At 35.8% G+C, this 20,283-nt stretch overlaps 1 protein-coding gene, 1 long non-coding RNA gene and 1 pseudogene across 3 annotated transcripts; all 3 read left to right on the top strand.

The window, feature by feature from the left end:
- The first annotated feature begins 123 nt into the window (after positions 1–123).
- Positions 124–2,772, top strand: LOC18421585 (alpha/beta-Hydrolases superfamily protein). The gene has a single exon (XM_006826328.4). It carries the CDS (start codon positions 1,539–1,541, stop codon positions 2,520–2,522), a length of 984 nt encoding a protein of 327 aa, XP_006826391.1. The 5' UTR covers positions 124–1,538; the 3' UTR covers positions 2,523–2,772.
- An 860-nt stretch (positions 2,773–3,632) lies between these two features.
- LOC110006373 (uncharacterized) lies at positions 3,633–7,583 on the top strand. 2 transcript variants are annotated; one of them, XR_016052102.1, is made up of 3 exons: positions 3,633–4,049; positions 4,456–4,488; positions 7,095–7,583. It is a non-coding gene; the product is annotated as an uncharacterized LOC110006373 (long non-coding RNA). The 2 variants fall into 2 exon arrangements; XR_016052103.1 differs by having other exon boundaries at positions 3,634–4,049; positions 7,195–7,583.
- Positions 7,584–9,580: 1,997 nt separating this feature from the next.
- LOC148783016 (strigolactones hydrolase CXE15 pseudogene) lies at positions 9,581–10,734 on the top strand (annotated as a pseudogene).
- Positions 10,735–20,283: the final 9,549 nt, after the last annotated feature.

Raw genomic sequence — 20,283 nt, forward strand, 5'->3', positions numbered from 1 at the left:
AGAGCACCAAGTTCCAATTTTAATTTTTGAAGTATTATTCAAATTTAGAATTTTGAATCTTCCCCTTAAAGCTTCCAATATTATGAGCATTAAAGATTCACCCATAAAAATATAATGTTTTTTTTTTTCTAGTTCTTATATTAATATTCTCTCTCGTTCTCTCACACACTCTCTCTCTTACATGCCCCTTCTCTCTCACACGCGCATACACCCACACAAATCTGATGCGCGCTGCCACTAGCTTGCTCTCCCCCCGTCCACGCACACTTCCTTAAAAATTTCTTCCAATGAATTTGACTTGTAGTAATTAATGAGCACTTTTTGTTTGAGAATGGAAGGAAGATAAAAACACCATACCGTATTGGATATACTAATTGTACCTTATGATTTCTCGCACTTCATTATTTTTATATTTTTATTTCTGGGCAGATAGAGGGAATTTGTATCTTGTCCTTGACAAAAAGAAATTTTAACATTTGACCATATCCACATTTTCTTCTAGGTCCACAAAAACAAATATAAAAAAAATGATTCTAATCTATTAGATATTAGAATCTAATCTATTCTTAATACTGTTTTATCTATTATAGTATCTCCATTCCATTATTCTTCTCTTCTTTTGGATTCATTTCTTCTTAACCCTAATTTATTTTAATTTTGTTGAACTTTCATGTGGCCGGCAATAGGCCTTATGTTCATGTCTCTATTACAGTCTCCAGAATCATGCCCTTTGATACTCCTACCAAACTTCTTCTAAACCCCAATGAGATGAAATTGAAATGGAAAAAAATAAGGGGAAAAGTAGGGGCAAAACCCTGTGAAAAAATGAAGAGACTCCCCCTGTTCAATCTTTCTTCTTTTGAGAAAAGTTCACATCAATCTAAACCATAACGTCAGTCCATGGAAACCAAAAGGAGAGCAAAGGAACCATTCCTTCCTTTTTTTTTTAAAGCTGTAGTTCATTCTAGAACCCTCTTAATTTAACTTTCATTTCAGGGTGCGGTTTGTATAAGGGTGAGGCTCTAAGCAATTAAAGCACACCTTCAAATAGTGTCAAAAGATGTTGTTTTCTTACTACAAATAATTGTGAAGGTATTACAACTTATTTTTATCTTTAATTATAAAATTTAAAGCTTAAAAAATAATGTAGATCGAGCGTATCTTTGACAATGGAAATTTTGAAAATTGACTATCTAAATATACATTACGAGATGCACACCATTTTTTCTCGTGCCCAGATGATCAATTTAGGAATTTTTGAGAATCGAAACAACCTTTTCTAGTGAAATTCTTTAAGTACGCCTATTAATTTGATTGTTGAGGGTCTCGCCCTTGTATAAACTTTTTAATCTTTCATTTAAACTCTTTCCACTTTACCTGCTCTGTAATACATCCAAACCACTTATAACCTTCCAAAAAAAAGAGCTGTGAGATGGGGCCCCTTGAAAACCTGTCCATACAATTTAATACACAGAGCTCCAGCCCTTGAAAACCCTAAATTCATAGAGAGACACCAGAACTCACCTCTGAAAACAGAAATGGCCTCCAAAACCCAAAGTAACCCTGAAAAAAAGTTCTCGGATACTCCATATGAGATTGAAAATTGCAGAGGAGTACTCCAAATCTTCAGCAATGGCTCCATAGTCCGCTCTCCACAGCCAAGCTTTCAAATTCCTGTAGAAGATGATGGTTCAGTCTTATGGAAAGATGTCGGATTCGACAAAGCCCTCGATCTCCATCTTCGCGTCTACAAACCATTATCTCATGAAAATAACAGACTACCCATATTCTACTACTTTCATGGAGGTGGGTATTGCATAGGCTCAAGAACGTGGCCAAATTTTCATAACTTTTGCCTCAAGCTCTCAAGAGAACTTCCGGCCATTGTAATCGCGCCGGATTATCGGTTAGCACCGGAAAACAGGCTTCCATCTGCCATTGACGATGCATTCTCAGCCGTCCGATGGCTTGCAACAGATGGCATCACAGATCAATTCCTCTCTCAAACTGCTGACTTCGGACGAGTCTACATTTCCGGGGATTCGGCGGGTGGCAACATTGCCCACCATTTAGCTGTAGGCCTAAGTGAAGGGGGCCATGAAAACCTGACCATAAAAGGGTTTGTGCTCCTGATGCCATTCTTTGGTGGAGTAGAGCACACATTATCCGAGGCCACGTGTCCGCAAGATGCATTCTTGAAACTTGATCTGAACGACCGTTATTGGCGGTTGAGTTTGCCCGAGGGCACGGATAGGGACCACCCACTTTCAAACCCGTTCGGGCCGGGTGCGAAGGATCTCGGCTCGGTGGACTTCATTCCCATGCTTGATGTGGTGGGGGAGAGGGATTTGTTGAGGGATAGAGGTGTGGAGTATGGAAAGAGGTTGGTGGAGATGGGTAAGAAGGTGGAGGTGGTGGAGTTGAAGGGGCAGCAACATGGGTTCTTTACTATATATCCGAACTCTCAGGAGGCAAAGGAGCTTATGGATAGGATCAGGGCCTTTATCGAGGCTAATGCTTAGTCAAATTTTCTTTTTTATGGGTTCAGGGTGTGCTTATCTTGGTTTTATAGACGGAAATGACTGGTTTTCTGTTGAAATGGGGGTCCATTTTGTGGTTTTGGAAGAAGGTTGTCATGCTTTGATGATCGTGGTGGAAAATAAAATGGGGTTTTGATTGTACGAATTATAGAATTAGTTTTTATCATCAGGGTTTTAAAAAATGTTAGATTGAAATCGTGCAATCTGAATCGAAAATCTATTGAATTGGTGATAGACTGATCTGGCTGTACGTTTTATTTTTTATTTGCCGATACAGACTGCCGATCTATTGATTTTACAGATAGAGAATCAGGGTCTGTTTTTCAAACATCCCCCGGTTTTAATCTCGTTGGTAGGACTTTAGAGTTTAGGCCACTGTTTGAATCTTCAATGAAGGCTTGGCCGTACATGTGATCTCTCTTCCTCACCTCTTTTTTTTTTTTCCCTCAAAAACTCAATTTTCTTTTTGGAAGTAATTCTTATTTTTCGTGGAAGAATATGTTTGCCATTATCAAAAAAGACAGGGGGCTGAAGAGAAAGACCTCCCTATATGAGATAGAGAGAATTTAGAGAGTGTGGGATTTTACGGTGCAGAGAGAGACAGGAGTCTTTTACTTTAGGAGAGAATGTCGACGTAGAGTAGCATTTGGTGGTTAGTTAGAGATAAATGAAAGTGAACCGAGGGAAAGTGAAATGTGATTTCATTTAGGGTGCGGTTTGTATAGGGCCAAGGTTCTAAACAATCTAATTAGAGCCTTCCATGAAATAGTTTTTAGAAATGTGGTTTCAACACTGAAAACCTTTATGATACCTTTAAAATATATATATTTTAATTTTAATTTATAAAATTTAAAAGTTTCAAAAATAGTGTATATGATTTATGAAAACTTGAAAATCTTGAAAATTGACTATCTAAAAAGTGTTACAAATTCATTATTTCTAAAACCTGATATCCATTTTTATCTTATGTTCTATGTTGAGCTGATCAATTTGAATATATTTGAGCATCAAAATATCTTTATCTAATAAAATTTTTGAGGTAGACTTCATTATTCTCGGCTCCATATAATAAACTTTTCCCTTTTCTCTTTCATTTATCTTGGGCTGTCTTACACCCGCGGTCCTCTCTCTGTGCTTTCTAAGTCTTCTGGCAGGGCTTTACTTGCTTCTGTGCTTTCTAAGTCTTCTGGCAGGGCTTTTGATGGGGCTGCAGCATTTTTGTTTTTGTTCGCCGTAGGACTTGGGTTTCTCTCTCCGCAGTTTTCAACCCGCACATTTTCGAAATTTCAGGCACCGGCCGCTACATGTTACTCTTTTTCTCACCTGCCTTGATTATTCTTCAACGCCATTTCCCTCTGTGCTCGAAACAAAGAGAAAATGCAAACGCTGAAATGGAAGAGCGGTTTATTATTGAATCTCAACGTTTCCATCGCTCAGTCGTCCAAAGATGTCTCCCCCTTCCATGCCACCTCTGCTTCTCTTGCTAAATGGAAAAACAAATGGATCTTTGTATGTTCTTCTCCATCCCCTCTCTCTCTTTCGTCTTCTGTCTATCTCTAATATTTGCTTTTGTCCTATCTATTTCTCTCTCTTGAAGATTAGGGCCAAATCAATCGCTCGCTTCCCCCAATTTTTTTTGCATTTGGCAAGATTTTTTTATTTACATTTGATCTTGTTCTTGTAAAATCTGTGTATAACGTGGAGTATTTTTATTGGAGTTGAGTTCTGTTTATGTTTATTTTCTTGTTAGAAGCTTTCTACATTAGGACATCCAAATTTTTGTTCCAACTCTCTCTCTCTCTCTCAATGTTGTTCCAACTATGAATTACAATATAATAGTTAATTACAATATAATGGATGTAAACTTTTGCGATTCCTGTAAAGGGAAATGACATTTAATTTTCTGATTTTGCAGACTAAAGAGAAAAGTACACAACCATCATCGCAGGTATGTGCAATCATAAGTTTTCTTCCTACTTTCCGCAAATAATTATTTTTCCTCTTTTCTTGTGGGATGGTTTAAAATATTAATATATCCATCATAGTTGCTAGTATATGAAGATGCTTGGTATATTTGATTAATTAGAATGAGTTGTTCGTCGGGTTAAGAACTTGTAGAAGCTAAGATTGATGGAAGTGAATGCTGGTTGTATTGGAATTTATGTTAAAATTGTTCAATTCCACAAATAAAATGTCTATTTGAGCTATAGTTTATATCAGAAAACGGACGTTAGACGTGCGCTATGTTGATTCTTTGGGATCCCTAGAATATTTCTTTTCCTTTTATTAATGTCATAGTCCCAAAGGAATAAAATGAAATATTGAAGCAATGGAATCTTATATTACATTGATATTAAGTTGGCGCCTTCTCAATAATGGGTAACTTATATCGATTGCAATTGCTGGTTGTGATGATCTGGTAAGAAGTGGGTGTATAATTTTAATATCCCCTTTAGGTCCACTACTACTCATTCAATTTAAAGAACTGATTCCATATATTGATCAGCTTTTCATGCCCAGAAGATAACATGTAAAGAACTAGAATTATTAAAAAATTGAAATACCTCCCATGTATGAATCCTATATGCAGTGATAGCCCCTTGGATTTGTACTAATAAATTGATTTTTGGTAGTTTGCGAGCTAGAATATATGACTTGTTGTGATCCTCGCCTTCTTCACAATATTTATCTTCACAACTTCATCTATTTATGGAGAAGGTGGGCTTGTCGTCATACGACCTCTCTATGGGAAGTGACTGGTAATGTTACAGTGAGTATTATTGAAGTCGAGGTAGCTAGAGAATTGATATGTTTATTTTTTGTTCAAGATTGGCTCAAAATCTACTCTTCTAAGTTGGATCTAAATTCAAAACTTATATGCAAGAACCTTGTACTTAGGGTGACTTCCATGCTTCAAAAGCTCGAAAAGGGCAAGGGGAAGGACCAAAAGAACATGTATTGAAATAGTGGGAAGAGATATGGTGAATTATGGTCTGATTGAGGCTATGGCCCTTGATAGGGGCAGAATGATGGAATATGACTCGTGTAGCCGACCCCAAATAGCTCGGATAAGGATCAGATGATGGTGGTGATGATTAAAAAACAAAACAACAATAATATGCATTTTATATTTTTTATCTTTGCTTGCTGTGATGGTATATAGAATCATGTAGATTACCAAATGAAAAAAAGATAAGTTGTGTGTAATAGTGACTGTACTAGATGAAATGAAATGCATTCCTAGTCCTAGATATCTTCATGCATCGATGTTTCAGAATGTAATACCCATACATTTTATTAGGCTTTAAAGGTGAAAGAGGAACAAATTTATTAGGAAAATCTCTTCTCATTGTCTGATGGTTAGGCATAGTTAAGTTAGCAAGATGATTAGCTAAGGTATGTCGCTTGGGGTATAGATACGACCTTAGAAGGAAGCAAGGAGGTTCCATCAACTATATACATGTGTATTTGTTACAAATGAAAATGTTGTTGTCATGGCAGCAAGCATCTCTAGAAGAGTTGATTATGGGGTACCATTGGAGCTAAAGGATGGTTCCCATTCATTGCAGAACGATGATTGTGTTAATGTGTTATTCTTTGGGTTAAGAAGCTGCCATCCTCGTTGGTCGGTGGAGATTCTCTATAGGATTTGAAATATTGTAGTTAGGTGATGTTTGTCATGTAATTAGGGGCCCGATGCCTTGCTTGTGCAAATATTGAGGTAAAGTTTGTGTCATATGGATGGGATACCATGGTGATGGAACCAAAAGATCCCCAGTTTTTATAATCTTAGCTGCTTCAATGAGTATTATGCAGAATAAGAGCATGATGCAATGTGTCTTTGAACAGAGTTAACTAGAGTTCTAACTGTATATTCATTGTCAATAGGCTAAAATCGATCCCCACATTTGGTGGACATTGATGGTATTGTTACTACAGCGTATTGATTAGTTGTGATGGTGGGTTCCCTCACTCCTTTGTAAGGATCTTAAATACTTCCTTGAATTTTCTAGTATGCTTGAGGAATATGTGAAATAATTGTAATTATTATCATTCATGTGATGGATAGCAAAACACTGAGAGCAGATGTTAAGTACTCGCATTGTTAATCGAGTATCTGGCACTACCCAATATCGATATTGGCTAATATAAAAATAACTAGGATAGGCAAATTTGGTGGCATGATAAGTTAGTTCATTTGTGTGTTACCATTGGTAGGATCAGCTTATGAGACAGTTTGCCACCATAGGATTCGCCATGTCTTAAAATTTTTGGAATGAAATAGTTTCTTTCAATGAAACTTTTTCAAAAAAATGCATTTATGGAAAAAAATGAATGCATTTGTGGAAAAGAAAATCACAATCTCAATATTCAAGTGTTCAACATCATCAAAATGAAATTATTTTTTGCATGTTACATCTTGCTGGATTGGATACCTCAATGACCAAAGGAGTGATCTCTTGTGCTATACCTTCAATGGAATGATTTGAAGACTTTGAAATGCTACCTACAGCATATCTAGAAGGATTTTGTATAAATTTGAAACACTTGCAGGTTTCAGGAGTCTTGAGCACTTGTGTGCCAGGTTTTTGCTATCGAACTTTGGGTCTTACAATTAGCTCTGATCCATGTCAATGAATGTGAAATATTTCAGAATTCTCTTACTTTATGGGTGCTTGTGTGCTGGGAGAGAAGAGGAGGTGGTGGTTGGGGCTTCAGTCATGATAACCATAGAATGAGAAATTCCCTTTGAGGAATTCTAATAATTTTAGTGCAACTGCAACCATATCAGGTTTAAAGGACTGAAGGCCCTTTGAATATGTACACATTTGTAAAGCATGTTACATGACAACAAAACTCGTCTCCTCACATCTCAGAGTTTGTATTATTCTCTCTTGGTTTTTCCTTTATCAACTCAATGATTTCTGCATTGGTTGTATTCCAGTACTTCATGAGGGTTGAAGTTGATTTCACATGGAAGAATTTCATGCATTGTTTTTCTCTGCCTATGTTCATTGACAAATAAATTATTTATTTCTTCACCATGGTGCTGAAATGCTCCCCATCTGATATTTTTTTTGTTGTTATTCCTGCTTTGAGAGTTTTATTCCTGTTTTTATTATTTTTTATTCCTGTTTTTAAAAGAGTTTTACATGCCATCAAGGGCACATGAGCCTCCTCTTATTTGGCTTCTCCTTGACGATTCCCCATTTATAGCATAGCGCTCAGGAGGTCTTTGTCCCCCTTTTGTGGGTACTTTTTAACACTTTTATATCGTAAGGGACTCTATAATCTAAATCAGTGAAAATAGTCTTGTTTCCGAATGAGAGAGAACGAGAAGATGAAGGGAATGGCGAAGAGAGCGACAAGCTTCTTGGGCGAGAATGTTTTTTGGAAAAGATGATGATCCTTCCTTCAGAGAATCTGAGTAAATTTACAGGCGTTTGCTTTAGGATGGCAACTAAGTGAGAATGAGTTGCACGTTTATTTCTTTCTCTTTTGTGCATTTTCACCACAGTTATCTCAGCACCCCTTTTAAATTGGGTGGTAAGGAATAGCTAGTTCATATATTCTTATCTAGAGAGAGAATGAGAAGATGAAGGGAATAGCTGGTTCACATATTCTAATGTCCGTTTTCTGATATAAACTATAGCTCAAATAGACGTTTTATTTTTGGAATTGAACAATTCTTAACATAAATTCCAATACAACCAGCATTCCTTTCCATCAATCTTAGCTTCTACAAGTTCTTAACCCGACGAACAACTCGTTCTAATTAATCAAAAATACCAAGCATCTTTATATACTAGCAACTATGATGGATATATTAATATTTTAAACCATCCCACAAGAAAAGAGAAAAAATAATTATTTGAGGAAAGTAGGAAAAAAAACTTATGATTGCACATACTTTGGATGATGGTTGTGTACTTTTCTCTTCAGTTTGCAAAATCAGAAAATTAAAATGTCACTTCCTTTTACTGGAAACGCACAAGTTTACATCCATTATATTGTAATTAACCATTATATTGCAATTCATAGTTGGAACAACATTGAGAGAGAGCGTTGAAATTTGGATATCCTAATGTAGAAAGCTTCTAACATGAAAATAGGCAAACAGAACTCAACTCCAATAAAAATAAAAATACTCCACATTATATACAGATTTTACAAGAACATGATCAAATGTAAATAAAAATCCTTGCGAAATGCAAAAAAATTGGGGGAAGCGAGCTATTGATTTGGCCCCAATCTTTAAGAGAGAAAAGCAAATATTAGAGATAGACAGAGAACAAAAGAGAGAGAGAGGATGGAGAACATACAAAGCTCCATTTGCTTTTCCATTTAGCAAGAGAAGCAGAGGTCATATGGAAGAGGGAGACATCTTTGGACTACTGAGCGATAGAAATATTGAGATTCAACAGTAAATCGGTCTTTCATTTCAGCGTTTGCATTTTCTCTTTGATTCGAGCACAGAGGGAAATGACGTTGATGCATAATCAAAGCAGGTGAGAAAAAGAGCAACATGTATCGGCCATTGATGGTGCCCGAAATTTTGAAATGTGCAGGATGAAAACTGCGGAGAGTGAGAGCTAAGTCCAACGGCAAACAAAAAAGCTAAAATGTTTCGATCGGGCTGCAGCCAAGCACAAGACTTAGAAAGCACAATTACTCATTCCACTCCCCCTCCCCCCTCCCGTAAAAAAGAACTACTTGCGGGCAAAAAGCAAGCGAAAAAAAAAAAACGTACAAAGGGTGGGCCGGATGGACCAGAACTTGGCCAATGCCAGTCCTTCGGCCATATCACCCAGCTCTCGAATCGCATTTTGTACCCCATCCCCTAGTTTTTTTTTAAGGCCGACACACTTCTAACCGGAAAATATGACCCCTTGATTGAGTCTGATGCGCTAATCCAACTCCACAACTTTGTCTCTCTAATCCAAGGGACGTCACTCGTAGTCGTTAGTGGCGGCAGGAAGGAGGCAAGCATTTTCATACACAAAAAAAAAAAAAAGCATCTCTCTTCCCTCTCTCTCATCAATCCGTATACGATTCTCCCCATCTGAGAAAAATTCACCGAAACCACGACTTAATCTACAAATAAATACCCACACCCTGAAACTCCTCCGCAAAAGCTAACATGTCTTCCCAAGCTCCATACGAGATTGAAAATTGCAGAGGTCTACTTCGAGTTTTCAGCGATGGCTCCACAATTCGCATTTCACAACCAGAAGGCTTTCAAATCCCAATCGACGAAGATGGCTCCGTTTCATGGAAAGATCTCCAATTCGATCGAACACTGGACCTTAACCTTCGCCTCTACAAGCCATTATCTCGTGAAAACAATAAGCTCCCTATTTTATTCTATTTCCATGGCTGCGGCTTCTGCATAGGCTCTGGAACATGTCCTGTATTCCACAACACCTGCCTCCGCCTCTCCAGAGACCTCCAGGCAATCGTGGTCTCCCCAGACTACCGCTTAGCACCCGAAAACCGGCTCCCGGCCGCCATCTCCGATGCATTCTCTGCAGTCTGGTGGCTCGCTAGTGCCGCTGCCTGTGAGCCCTTCCTATCAGAAATCGCTGATTTTGAGCGAGTTTATGTCTTAGGAGAATCAGCAGGAGGGAATATATCTCACCATTGAGCCTTCGAGGCAAGCAAAGAAGCTGAGACACTAACACAGGGAGTGCTCACCATCAAGGGGTTTGTGCTCCTGAACCCGGCTTTCGCCGGGGTGGAGCGGACACAATCTGAAATAACGAGTGATGATGATTTTTTGAATTTAGAGTTATGTGACCGTTATTGGAGGTTGAGTTTGCCCGAGGGTGCAGATAGGGACCACCCATTGGTGAACGTGTTCGGGCCAGGTGCGGCGGAGATTGGTTCGGTGGAGTGGAGGCCCATGCTGCTTGTGGTGGCGGGGCGGGATCCGTTGAAAGATAGAGAGATGGAGTATGGGAGGAGGTTGAAAGAGATGGGGAAGAGAGTGGAGGTGGTGGTGTTTGAAGGGAAGAAACATGCCTTCTTTACAATGGAGCCTGAGTGTGAGGCTAGCAAGGAGGTCATGGTGAGCATCAGGGAGTTCATGGAAGCCAATGTGTAGAAGTCTCTCCTTCTCTAATATGTTATTTGGTTTGTTTTGTGTGTAATTTGTTTTGCCGGACCGGCACCTGATTACGGCCGATATTATGTGTAATTTGGTTTCTTTTTTCTTCTTTTTTTAATATGTTAATGGTTTTTTTTTTTTAATATGTTAATGGAGGGCGGGACATTATGTCGAGGGCCTTGAGGCATATGTCCCTAACCACATGTGCCGCACCCCCATTCCCCATGTCATGTTCTTGTGTCTTCTCTTATGAGTATTCATCTTGCAATGTCACTTGTGGCCTCTGTTTGGTCACATGGATCATAGTGGCAATCTTTATGGTTTCACCTATGTAACATGGTTACGCGTGTTTATGGTCTTTTTGTGCACACCTTGGGGATACAACAAATGTGTGAATTCATTCTTTTTGTTAGCACATTTTTTCAAGAAGTTGCTATAAAAATTATCACCTAAGATCCCACTTCCGTTTTTTTCGGATGATGTATGTATGGGTCATGTATTAAATATTATTTTTAAAATAAGTATTTCTATCACTCATATTTATGTCAAATGCTGACATCTGTATAAATGCGATAGAAGAAACAAAGGCTATTCAATCTTGACTAGGATATATTAATATGATATTCTAATGAACTAAAAAAATTGAATTACAAATAAAGATGAATGGCTACTTAATTTTGTTATTTGCCAAGTGCAAAAATCTAGTTTTTTTTGGGGTATATATAAGAAAGAAGGTGACCACTTTATTCTTACAACACGTTTAGAGTCAATTTTGTCCATGTCATTACCAATTTACTCCGCAAATTCATCCTTCATCTATCTATTAGTTTCTACCCTATATTTTTTATATATTTATTTCTAACTCACAATTGAACTCTATCTATCGGTTTCTAATTTGGGTCCATACGATAAAATATAAACATCGAGTTTCTCTATTTCTTCCTCTATCTCTTAAATGCTCTAAATGGCTCAAATGGGATACCAAAGCATGATATTCCTAACAATGTGCACTAAAATCATGGGAATTGCACCATACACAACTAAATCATTGAACCAAATAGTCACCACTTCAAAATCCTAGACCGTTGATTTGCACAGAAATGTGATCACAAGACATTGATGAACGATTCGAGAAAAGCAAGAAGTTGATACTCACCATTGCTTGTTGCTAATTGTATTTATCAATGATTTAAAAATCGTTGAGTCAGCACGAACTCGGGCGAATCGACATAGGCCAGTAAAATTCGCATTATCACTTGGTTCTAGTTCTTCTTTAGAACCGGTGAGTCTCTACAGTGAACTGCTCGAGTCTCTATCGCCCGGTTCTAGTTCTTCCCTAGAATCGGTGAGTTTCTATAATGAACCGCCCGAGTGACATGACTCGGTGTTTTTTATAAATCTGCATTTGTTTTCAAGGGCAATTGGGATATTTAGTCTCTAAAGTGAATTGCCTGCCATGACTCGATGAACCGCCCGAGTGACATGACTCGGTTTTTTCATAAATCTACATTTGTTTTCAAGGCTAATTGGGATATTTAGTCTCTACAGCGAACTGCCTAATATGACTCGGTGTTTTTCACACATCTGCATTTGTTTTTACGGGTAATTGAAATATTTCTTTTCAAATACATTGTTTTCAACGATAATTGGGATAGTAGATGTGTTTTCAAAGGTAATTGGGGTATTTTTCACACATCTACATTTGTTTTCAAGGGTAATTAGGATATTTTTCACATATATATACCTTTGTTTTCAAGGGTAATTGGGATATTTTTTTTCAAAATACATTGTTTTCAAGGGTAATTGAGATAGTAGATGTGTTTTCAAGGTAATTGGGATATTCTTCACACATCTACATTTGTTTTCAGAAATTTTTTTAAAAAATGGATTTGTTTTCAAGGGTAATTGAGATATTTTTATGATATCTACATTTGTTTTCAAGGGTAATTGGGACTTTTTTTTTTCAAAATACATTTGGTAATTGGGATAGTAGATGTGTTTTCAAAGGTAATTGGGATATTTTCATATATTGTTTTCTAGGATATTTGGGATAGTAGATGTGCTTTCAAGGTAATTGGGATATTTTTCACACGTCTACATTTGTTTTCAAGGGTAATTAGTATTTTTTTTTTAAAATAGATTTGTTTTCAAGGTAATTGGGATGGGTAATTGGGATATTTAATTGGGATAGTAGATGTGTTTTCAAAGGTAATTGGGATATTTGTGTTTTCAAAGGTAATTCTGATATTTTTCACACATCTGCATTTGTTGTGAAGGGTAATTGGGATTTTTTTTTTTAAATGTATTTGTTTTCAAGGATAATTAGGATATTTTTCACACATCTACATTTGTTTTCAAAGGCAATTGTGATATATATTTTTTAAAATACATTTGCTTTCAAGGGTAATTGGGATGGCTAATTGGGATATTTAATAATGGCTAATTGGAATATTTAATAATGAGCAACGATTTCATGCAACCGTTGTATAGTAATATGATGCAATAACTTTAAAAAACCATCTTATGGCCATTTGTTTGATCCACGTTTTGAAATATACATTCTTTTCATTCGAATGATCAATCAAAAAAAAAGAAAAAATTGAAAACACAAAGCCCAATTAACGTAGGCCGTTCATTTTGGTGAGATGCTTAGATCTAGGCCTTAGATATATTTTTTCATTTTCAAATTTTTTGAATGACTTTATTATCATTAGATGAACAATGTTAAAAAAGAAAAAATATATTTTGAGTTTATAAAGGCTAAGATCTTGAAATTCACAAAATGAATGGTCTAAATTCGTTTTTGGAGTTGACTCATTTTGACCATATCTATGGTTCAAATTGAATTTTTTTGGGGGGGATTGATTATTGAGATGAAGAAAGTGTGTGTGCAAAATTTGGGGTTATAAAAATACCACAAACATGGTTTTCTAGAAGTGTCGTTTCATTGTACTTCTAGAAGTGTCGTTTCGTTATACTATGGTACAACCGTTGCATTGGATCATTACTCTTTAATAATTAGGATAGTAGATGTGTTTCATGGGTAATTGGGATATTTTTCACCCATCTCGGATGGGTAATTGGGATAGTAGATGTGTTTTTAAAGGTAATTGAGATATTTGTGTTTTTAAGGATAATTGAGATATTTTTCACATATCCACATTTGTTTTTAAGGGTAATTGGGATATTTTTCACACATCTACATTTGTTTTCGAGGGTAATTGGGATATTTTTCTTACATCTACATTTGTTTTCAAGGGTAATTGGGATATTTTTCTTACATCTACATTTGTTTTCAAGCGTATTAAGAGAGTAGATGTATTTTCAAGGCTAATTGAGATATTTTTCAAAGGTAATTGAGATATTTTTCACATATCTACCATTATTTATTTTCAAGAGTAATTGAGATATAATACCGAAGGGTAATTAGGATATTTAGGGATATTTTCACACATCACGATACCCAAGGGTAAGGGATATTTTTCATACATATTTTATTTAGATATTTTATTTTGTGGACGTTAGAGATATTTTTCACATATCTATCTATCTTGTTTTTAAGGGTAATTGGGATATTTTTCACATAGTTTATTTAATAATTTATTTAAGGATATTTTACATGTTTTCAAGAGTAATTGGGATACGTTTCAAAGGTAATTTGAGATATTTTTTACACATGTTTTCAAGGGTAATTGAGATATTTCATGAGTAATTGAGATATATCGTGGACTTTAGGGATATTTTTCACACATCTACTTTTGTTGTTTTTACCTTATTTTTCACATCTACCTTTGTTGTTGTTTTTATCTTATTTTTCACACATATACCTTTGTTGTTTTTAAAGGTAATTGAGATATTTGTCATACATATTTTATTTAAAAGATAATTGGGATATTTGTCATACATATTTTATTTAGTAGAGAGTAGAGGTAATTGGGATACTTTTCAAAGGAGGGAGGGGTTTGGGCAGAGAGAGGGGGAGAAGGAGGGAGGACAGTTGTGTGGAGGGAGGGCGGTTGTGTGGAGGGAGGGGGAAGAGGAGGGAGAGCAGCGCAGTTGTGCTGGTGGAGGGAGGGAGTTGTGAGTGTGGAGGGAGGGAGGGGAAGAAGGAGGGAGGGAGGGAGGGAGGGAGGGGAGGAGGGAGAGAGGGAGGGAGGGAGGGAAGGAGGGCAGTTGTGTGGAGGGAAGGAGGGGAAGAGGGAAGGAGGGGAAGAGGGAGGGGAAGAGGGAGGGAGGGAGGGAGGGAGGGGAGGAGAGAAGGAGGGGAAGAAGGAGGGAGGGAGGGAGGGAGGGAGGGGAGGAGGAGGGACGATGGCAGTTGTGTGGAGGGAGGGAGGGGAGGAGGGAGGGCAGTTGTGTGGAGGGAAGGAGGGCAGTTGTGTGGAGGGAAGGAGGGGAAGAGGGAGGGAGGGGGGGAGGGAGGGGAGGAGAGAAGGAGGGAGGGAGGGAGGGAAGGAGGGGGAGGAGGAGGGACGGCAGTTGTGTGGAGGGAAGGAGGGGAGGAGAATGGAGAGTTATGTGGAGAGAGGAGGGAGGGAGGGCAGTGGCGCTTTACGGGAGGGGAGAGAGAAAATTTTTAGGAACAACAAAAAAAATAAGTTTTATGTTTTTCAAAACTCGATAGTTTATCTTTTTTTAAAAAGAAATAGTTAAAATGAAGATTTTTATTTATTTTTTATATATATTAAAAATAAATATAAAATACAATATATCATATATTATAGTATGTTATAAATGTTATATATTTAAATTATTATCAATATAAATATAAGATATTTACTATATATCCCAAAAGTTATCAAATATAGAAACTATGAACTTTTGAACTCTCCAGGATAGTTATCAAACAAACCATGAACTTTTTAACTAACTTCTAATTTACATAACTAACTTCTAACCCAACAAAACAACCTCCAAACTAAACATAATTACACTGATTATTTGGTTGTGTATAGATATTTATGCGCCGCTTGCTTTACGAGGAGAGCGTCATGGATTGACGGCCAGGGCACTGAAAATCAAAACACATGTCTACAAATTCAACGGTGGGCGACACATAGGTATGGGTCCAAAAATTCGACCCAGCAGGTCAGGTTCGGGTCTAAAACTTGAACTCGAACACTATTCGGGTCCGGGTCCAAAACTAGAATTCGAATATTATTCAGATCCGGGTCCATGTGGACCTGAACTAGACCTAATCCGAATAGTATCGATTGAGCAAATCAATGAATACTTGAAAATTGATTGTCCAAAATGCATTACAAGAAACACTATTTCTAAAACTTGAAATCTATTTTTTTCTCATGTCCATGCATCTTGATGTCGAGATGATCAATTTGAATTTATTTGAGCATCAAAGCAACCTCTTCTAGTAAAAATTTTGAGGTAAGCTCTAATTTGAATGTTTAGAACCTCGGCTTTATACAAACTTTTCCTTTTTAAAAAAAGCACAAGTTTTCAAAAAGGGAAAAGTTTATATAGAGCCGAGGCTCTAAACAATCAAATTAGAGCCTACCTTCAAATAGTGTCAAGAAATGTGATTTCAATACTAAAAATCTTTGTGATAACCTTAAAATATATTTATATTTTTAATTATAAACTTTAAAGCTTGAAAAATAGTGTATATCAACAGATCTACGAAAACTTGAAAATCGTGAAATTAACGGTATAAAATGCATTACAAAATACATTATTTCCAAAACTTGAAATCCATTTTTTCTAATGTCCATGCATATTGATGTCAAGATGATCAAGAGGATATTTTTGGGTATCCTCTTCTAGTGAAATTTTTTAGGTAGGCTCTAATTTGATTGTTTAGAGTCTTGGCTCTATACAAATCGCACCTTTTTAAAAAACTCAATAGAAGGTGAAAAAAAATGAAAGTAGTTGCGGTAGAAAACAGGGTTCAAGAAAACAGTCTTAAGAACAAAACACTAACTACCAATAACATTTGAAGAAAGCCTCCCTCTCTCTCTCTCCTCTTTTTGCTCCCTAGCATAAAAAATAGTGGGGTGTTGCAAAAACAACATGAGAGAAACAAAAGGAATTTAAAAAGCGTTGAGTCAGCACAGACTCGGGCCAGTCGACACGAGAATCGGTCATCCCGTGTCGATTCCAATAAAATTTGCAGTATCGCTCCGTTCTAGAGAAGAACTGGCGAGTCTTTAGACTGAACCACACCCGTGTCGATTCCAATAAAATTCGCCCAGTTCTAGAAAGGAACCAGCGAGTCTCTACAGTAAACCGCACTCATGTCGATTCCAATAAAATTCGCAGTATCGCCCCGTTCTAGAGAAGAATTGGCGAGTCTCTACAGTGAACCACCCGAGTGACATGACTCGGTGTTTTTACACAACGTCATAAATCTATATTTGTTTTCAATTTTTTTTTGCAATGGTAATTGGGATATTTTGTTTCCAATAAAATTCACAAATGAATCGCTCAAGTTCTTTATACATGTTAATTTTCCTTAAAGTTTTCGATGTGGGATAATTCCCACTGTAACAGCTTAAAAAGGTAATATAACATTTTATTATGAAAGTTAATACCCACCCTCTTGCATGGTCTCTAGACCAAACTTGTGCAACATCCTTTTTAGTAAAAATAAATATATAAATAAATAAAACGTACAATCTTTTTATTTTTATTGTAAAAAATATTTTCTTTTTGTTAAAAAATAAAACAAAATAAAAGGTACCATCTTCTTATGTTTCTTGACAAAAACAAACTATTTTTGTCAAAAAATAAAATAAAAGATACCTAGGCAACACCATATTCTTATTTTTCTTGTCAAAGAAAAGAAGAAAATGATAATACAACAAGTATTTATTGTCAAAAAACAAATAACAAGTAATACAACAAGTATCATGTTTTTCAAGTACGCATTTGAGCTGCGATTATCGTAATCTTAAATTACATAGGTAAAGGTAATATAATATAGGCTTGAAGCACATTAGCTCTTTTTTCTCTTATATATGAATGCCTATTATTAGCTTCTTTCTTTTCTTTTCTTTTATTATTATTATTTTTTTACTTAGGAATAAATGGTCTATTGTATTTTTTATTTTTATAACAAAGCAGTCTTTAACATAAATTTAAGAATATTTATTTAAAGATAGGGTTTATACAATGAGGCTATTTGAAATCTCTCTCGATCTCTTTACTAACAATCTCTTCCACTAAATTTATTCTAGAAACCTAAAAAACAAGATTTTTGAAAAAATAATTGCTTTATAAATTATGCAATATACTATTTTTGTTACTGTTGTCAATAATATATTTTAAATTGGATGATATTATAAGATATTTTGGATTTGTTATTATTTGTATAGTAAAATAATTATAAAATATAAACCAATAATTTCACTTTAAATATAATATTATAGTTAGTTAGGTTGTAATAATTTTAGATTATAGTTAGTTAGGTTGTAATAATTTTAGATTATAGTTAGTTAGGTTGTAATAATTGGTTTTTTTAGTGGATTAGGGTCTTTTGCCAATTCGATATTTTGGTGGCCATTTTTCATCGATTTAATCCATTATTTAGTCCATAAATGATGATATACTTCATCTATGATAATTCTATGTTTATCATTTTGTGTGATGTAAATTTAATGATTAACAATAGTTCATACAAAAAAAAAACATCCCAATATTCGCATATTGATGCAAAAAAATGAAAGTTCTTAATGGAGTACCTTCATTTTTTATTAGATTCATAAAAAACAACATTTATAATAAGTTTTAATAATTTTTTAATATTTTTTTTAAGGCTAAATCCGACAGATTCGGCTTATTCCCGATCTGGATCGCTGATTCACCGATCCGGATGGGCTTTTGGGGCACCCGATTCGGGGCACTGATCCATTTTTAAACCAGTGGTATTTATAATAAGTCCAACATATCCTTAGTAGGCAATTTTTACGAGAAGCAGAAATGAGAGATTGTATAATATGAGACTATTTACCTTTATCACAAAGAGGTCACAAACACCTGTGGCCATTTGATTTCATATTGAACAGCTTGAGTTTTTTTTTCTAAAGTTCAATTTTTTTGTTTTTCTTCAAATTGTGAACCTAGCCAATAATATACTCATAATTGCCCATTTGAAATTCGACAGCAGGAATGAGATTGTCCTTCCCTCTTGTGCTAAGTGATTTCCTTCTTGTGCTAAGTGATTTCTTTGTATACTTTCCCCAAAATGTAATGCTGGTTTGAATAGACATAAAGAACCAGAATCAGTGACAAAATTATGTCTTTTAATGTTTCAAGTAAAAGCAAAAGAAATAAAAAATACCCCAAAGTAGTATATCGAAACTGGTTGTTAGGACTATGATTGTGGATATTAGGTCTTAACATGAAATTTTTTTGGATCCATGATTTTAGACATGGGAAAAGTTTCTATGTTTTTCCTACAACATAGAAGATCTATCCTTCCCCTACCATCAAACCGTCCAATTTTAATCAAGAGAGTCATTTACCGTTTGATCTTAGATTTGACGTCTCAAAGTATTTTATTTTTAGTTTTTTTAATACAAATTGTATGAATATGAAATTTGGTATGTACCATCTTCTCATTAGGGCGCACCTATAAAAAATATTAAAAATAAATTTTCAATAAAATATAATAACCAAAGTACCCCTTGAAAATTTCAGGGGTATTTTGATAATTTTATTTTATTAAAAATACTTTTTTATATTTTTTGGTAATGCGAGTTTAATAGAGAAATGGACAGCCAAAATTTGGTGTTAAAATAGTTTAAAAAAAATATTAAAAATAAAATAGTGTAGAGACATGACATTGTGATTGAGGCAATCTTAGCCCTCAATTTAGAAATGACGGTTGGATAAGGGGGAGGATAAAACTTCTATGCGGTAGGGGAAGCATGGAAAGCTTGCCCTTCAGACATTAGGCAAGACAAACTTTTCTTGGATCTAAGTCCACTCATCGAAACTGATAGCCAGCTCAAGGCTCAGAAAGCTTGGAGTATGAGAACCGCCTCTTTTTTCTTTCTATCTTTTTTTTTTTTTTGGGATAATTTGGGAATCGAAATTGAGATGTAATGTTGCAATACTTAAAAACTGACCAATTAAGTACAAGCCCAATTCCTAAAACATGAATAAACTTATAACGATTGCAATTGTATCCGATTGTTAAAATCTATGGTATCCAATTCTCATCAATTTATTTCAATCATTAGATTGTATTGTAGATAAGATAGCTGTTAGTTTAGTGGAAAGGGATGACAACATACCTCTATACTTGTGTTCGATCTCTTATCCAGACCCGCACTGGGCCGCCTCTCCTCGGTCGATATTATCTTCAAACCCTACTTATTACTGGCTGTTCTCCTTTGCCAATGCTACTAAGGACCTATAGGTTCACTATATATTTCGGTCCCCTTAAGCTTTGGTTTAATGGTAGATATATGGATGTGGTCGAGGGAGACCTTTTAATTTTCTCTTAGAAGGCCCAAATAACCTTAACCTTTTTCTTTGTATTATGACATTCTTCTAAAGGTTCGGGTGGGGTTTTTATAAGGCCGAGGCTCTAAACCACCTTTTTCTTTGTATTATGACATTCTTCTAAAGGTTCAGGTGGGGTTTTTATAAGGCCGAGTCTCTAAACCATCAAAG

The sequence above is a fragment of the Amborella trichopoda genome, chromosome 3 (genome assembly GCF_054954075.1).
Source record: "Amborella trichopoda isolate Santa Cruz 75 chromosome 3, AtrichopodaSantaCruz75HAP2 v2.0, whole genome shotgun sequence".
Lineage (NCBI taxonomy): Eukaryota > Viridiplantae > Streptophyta > Magnoliopsida > Amborellales > Amborellaceae > Amborella > Amborella trichopoda.

Bases quoted from the DNA above. Each gene is read 5' to 3' on its own strand.
- LOC18421585 (XM_006826328.4), top strand. From the start codon at position 1,539: ATGGCCTCCAAAACCCAAAGTAACCCTGAAAAAAAGTTCTCGGATACT.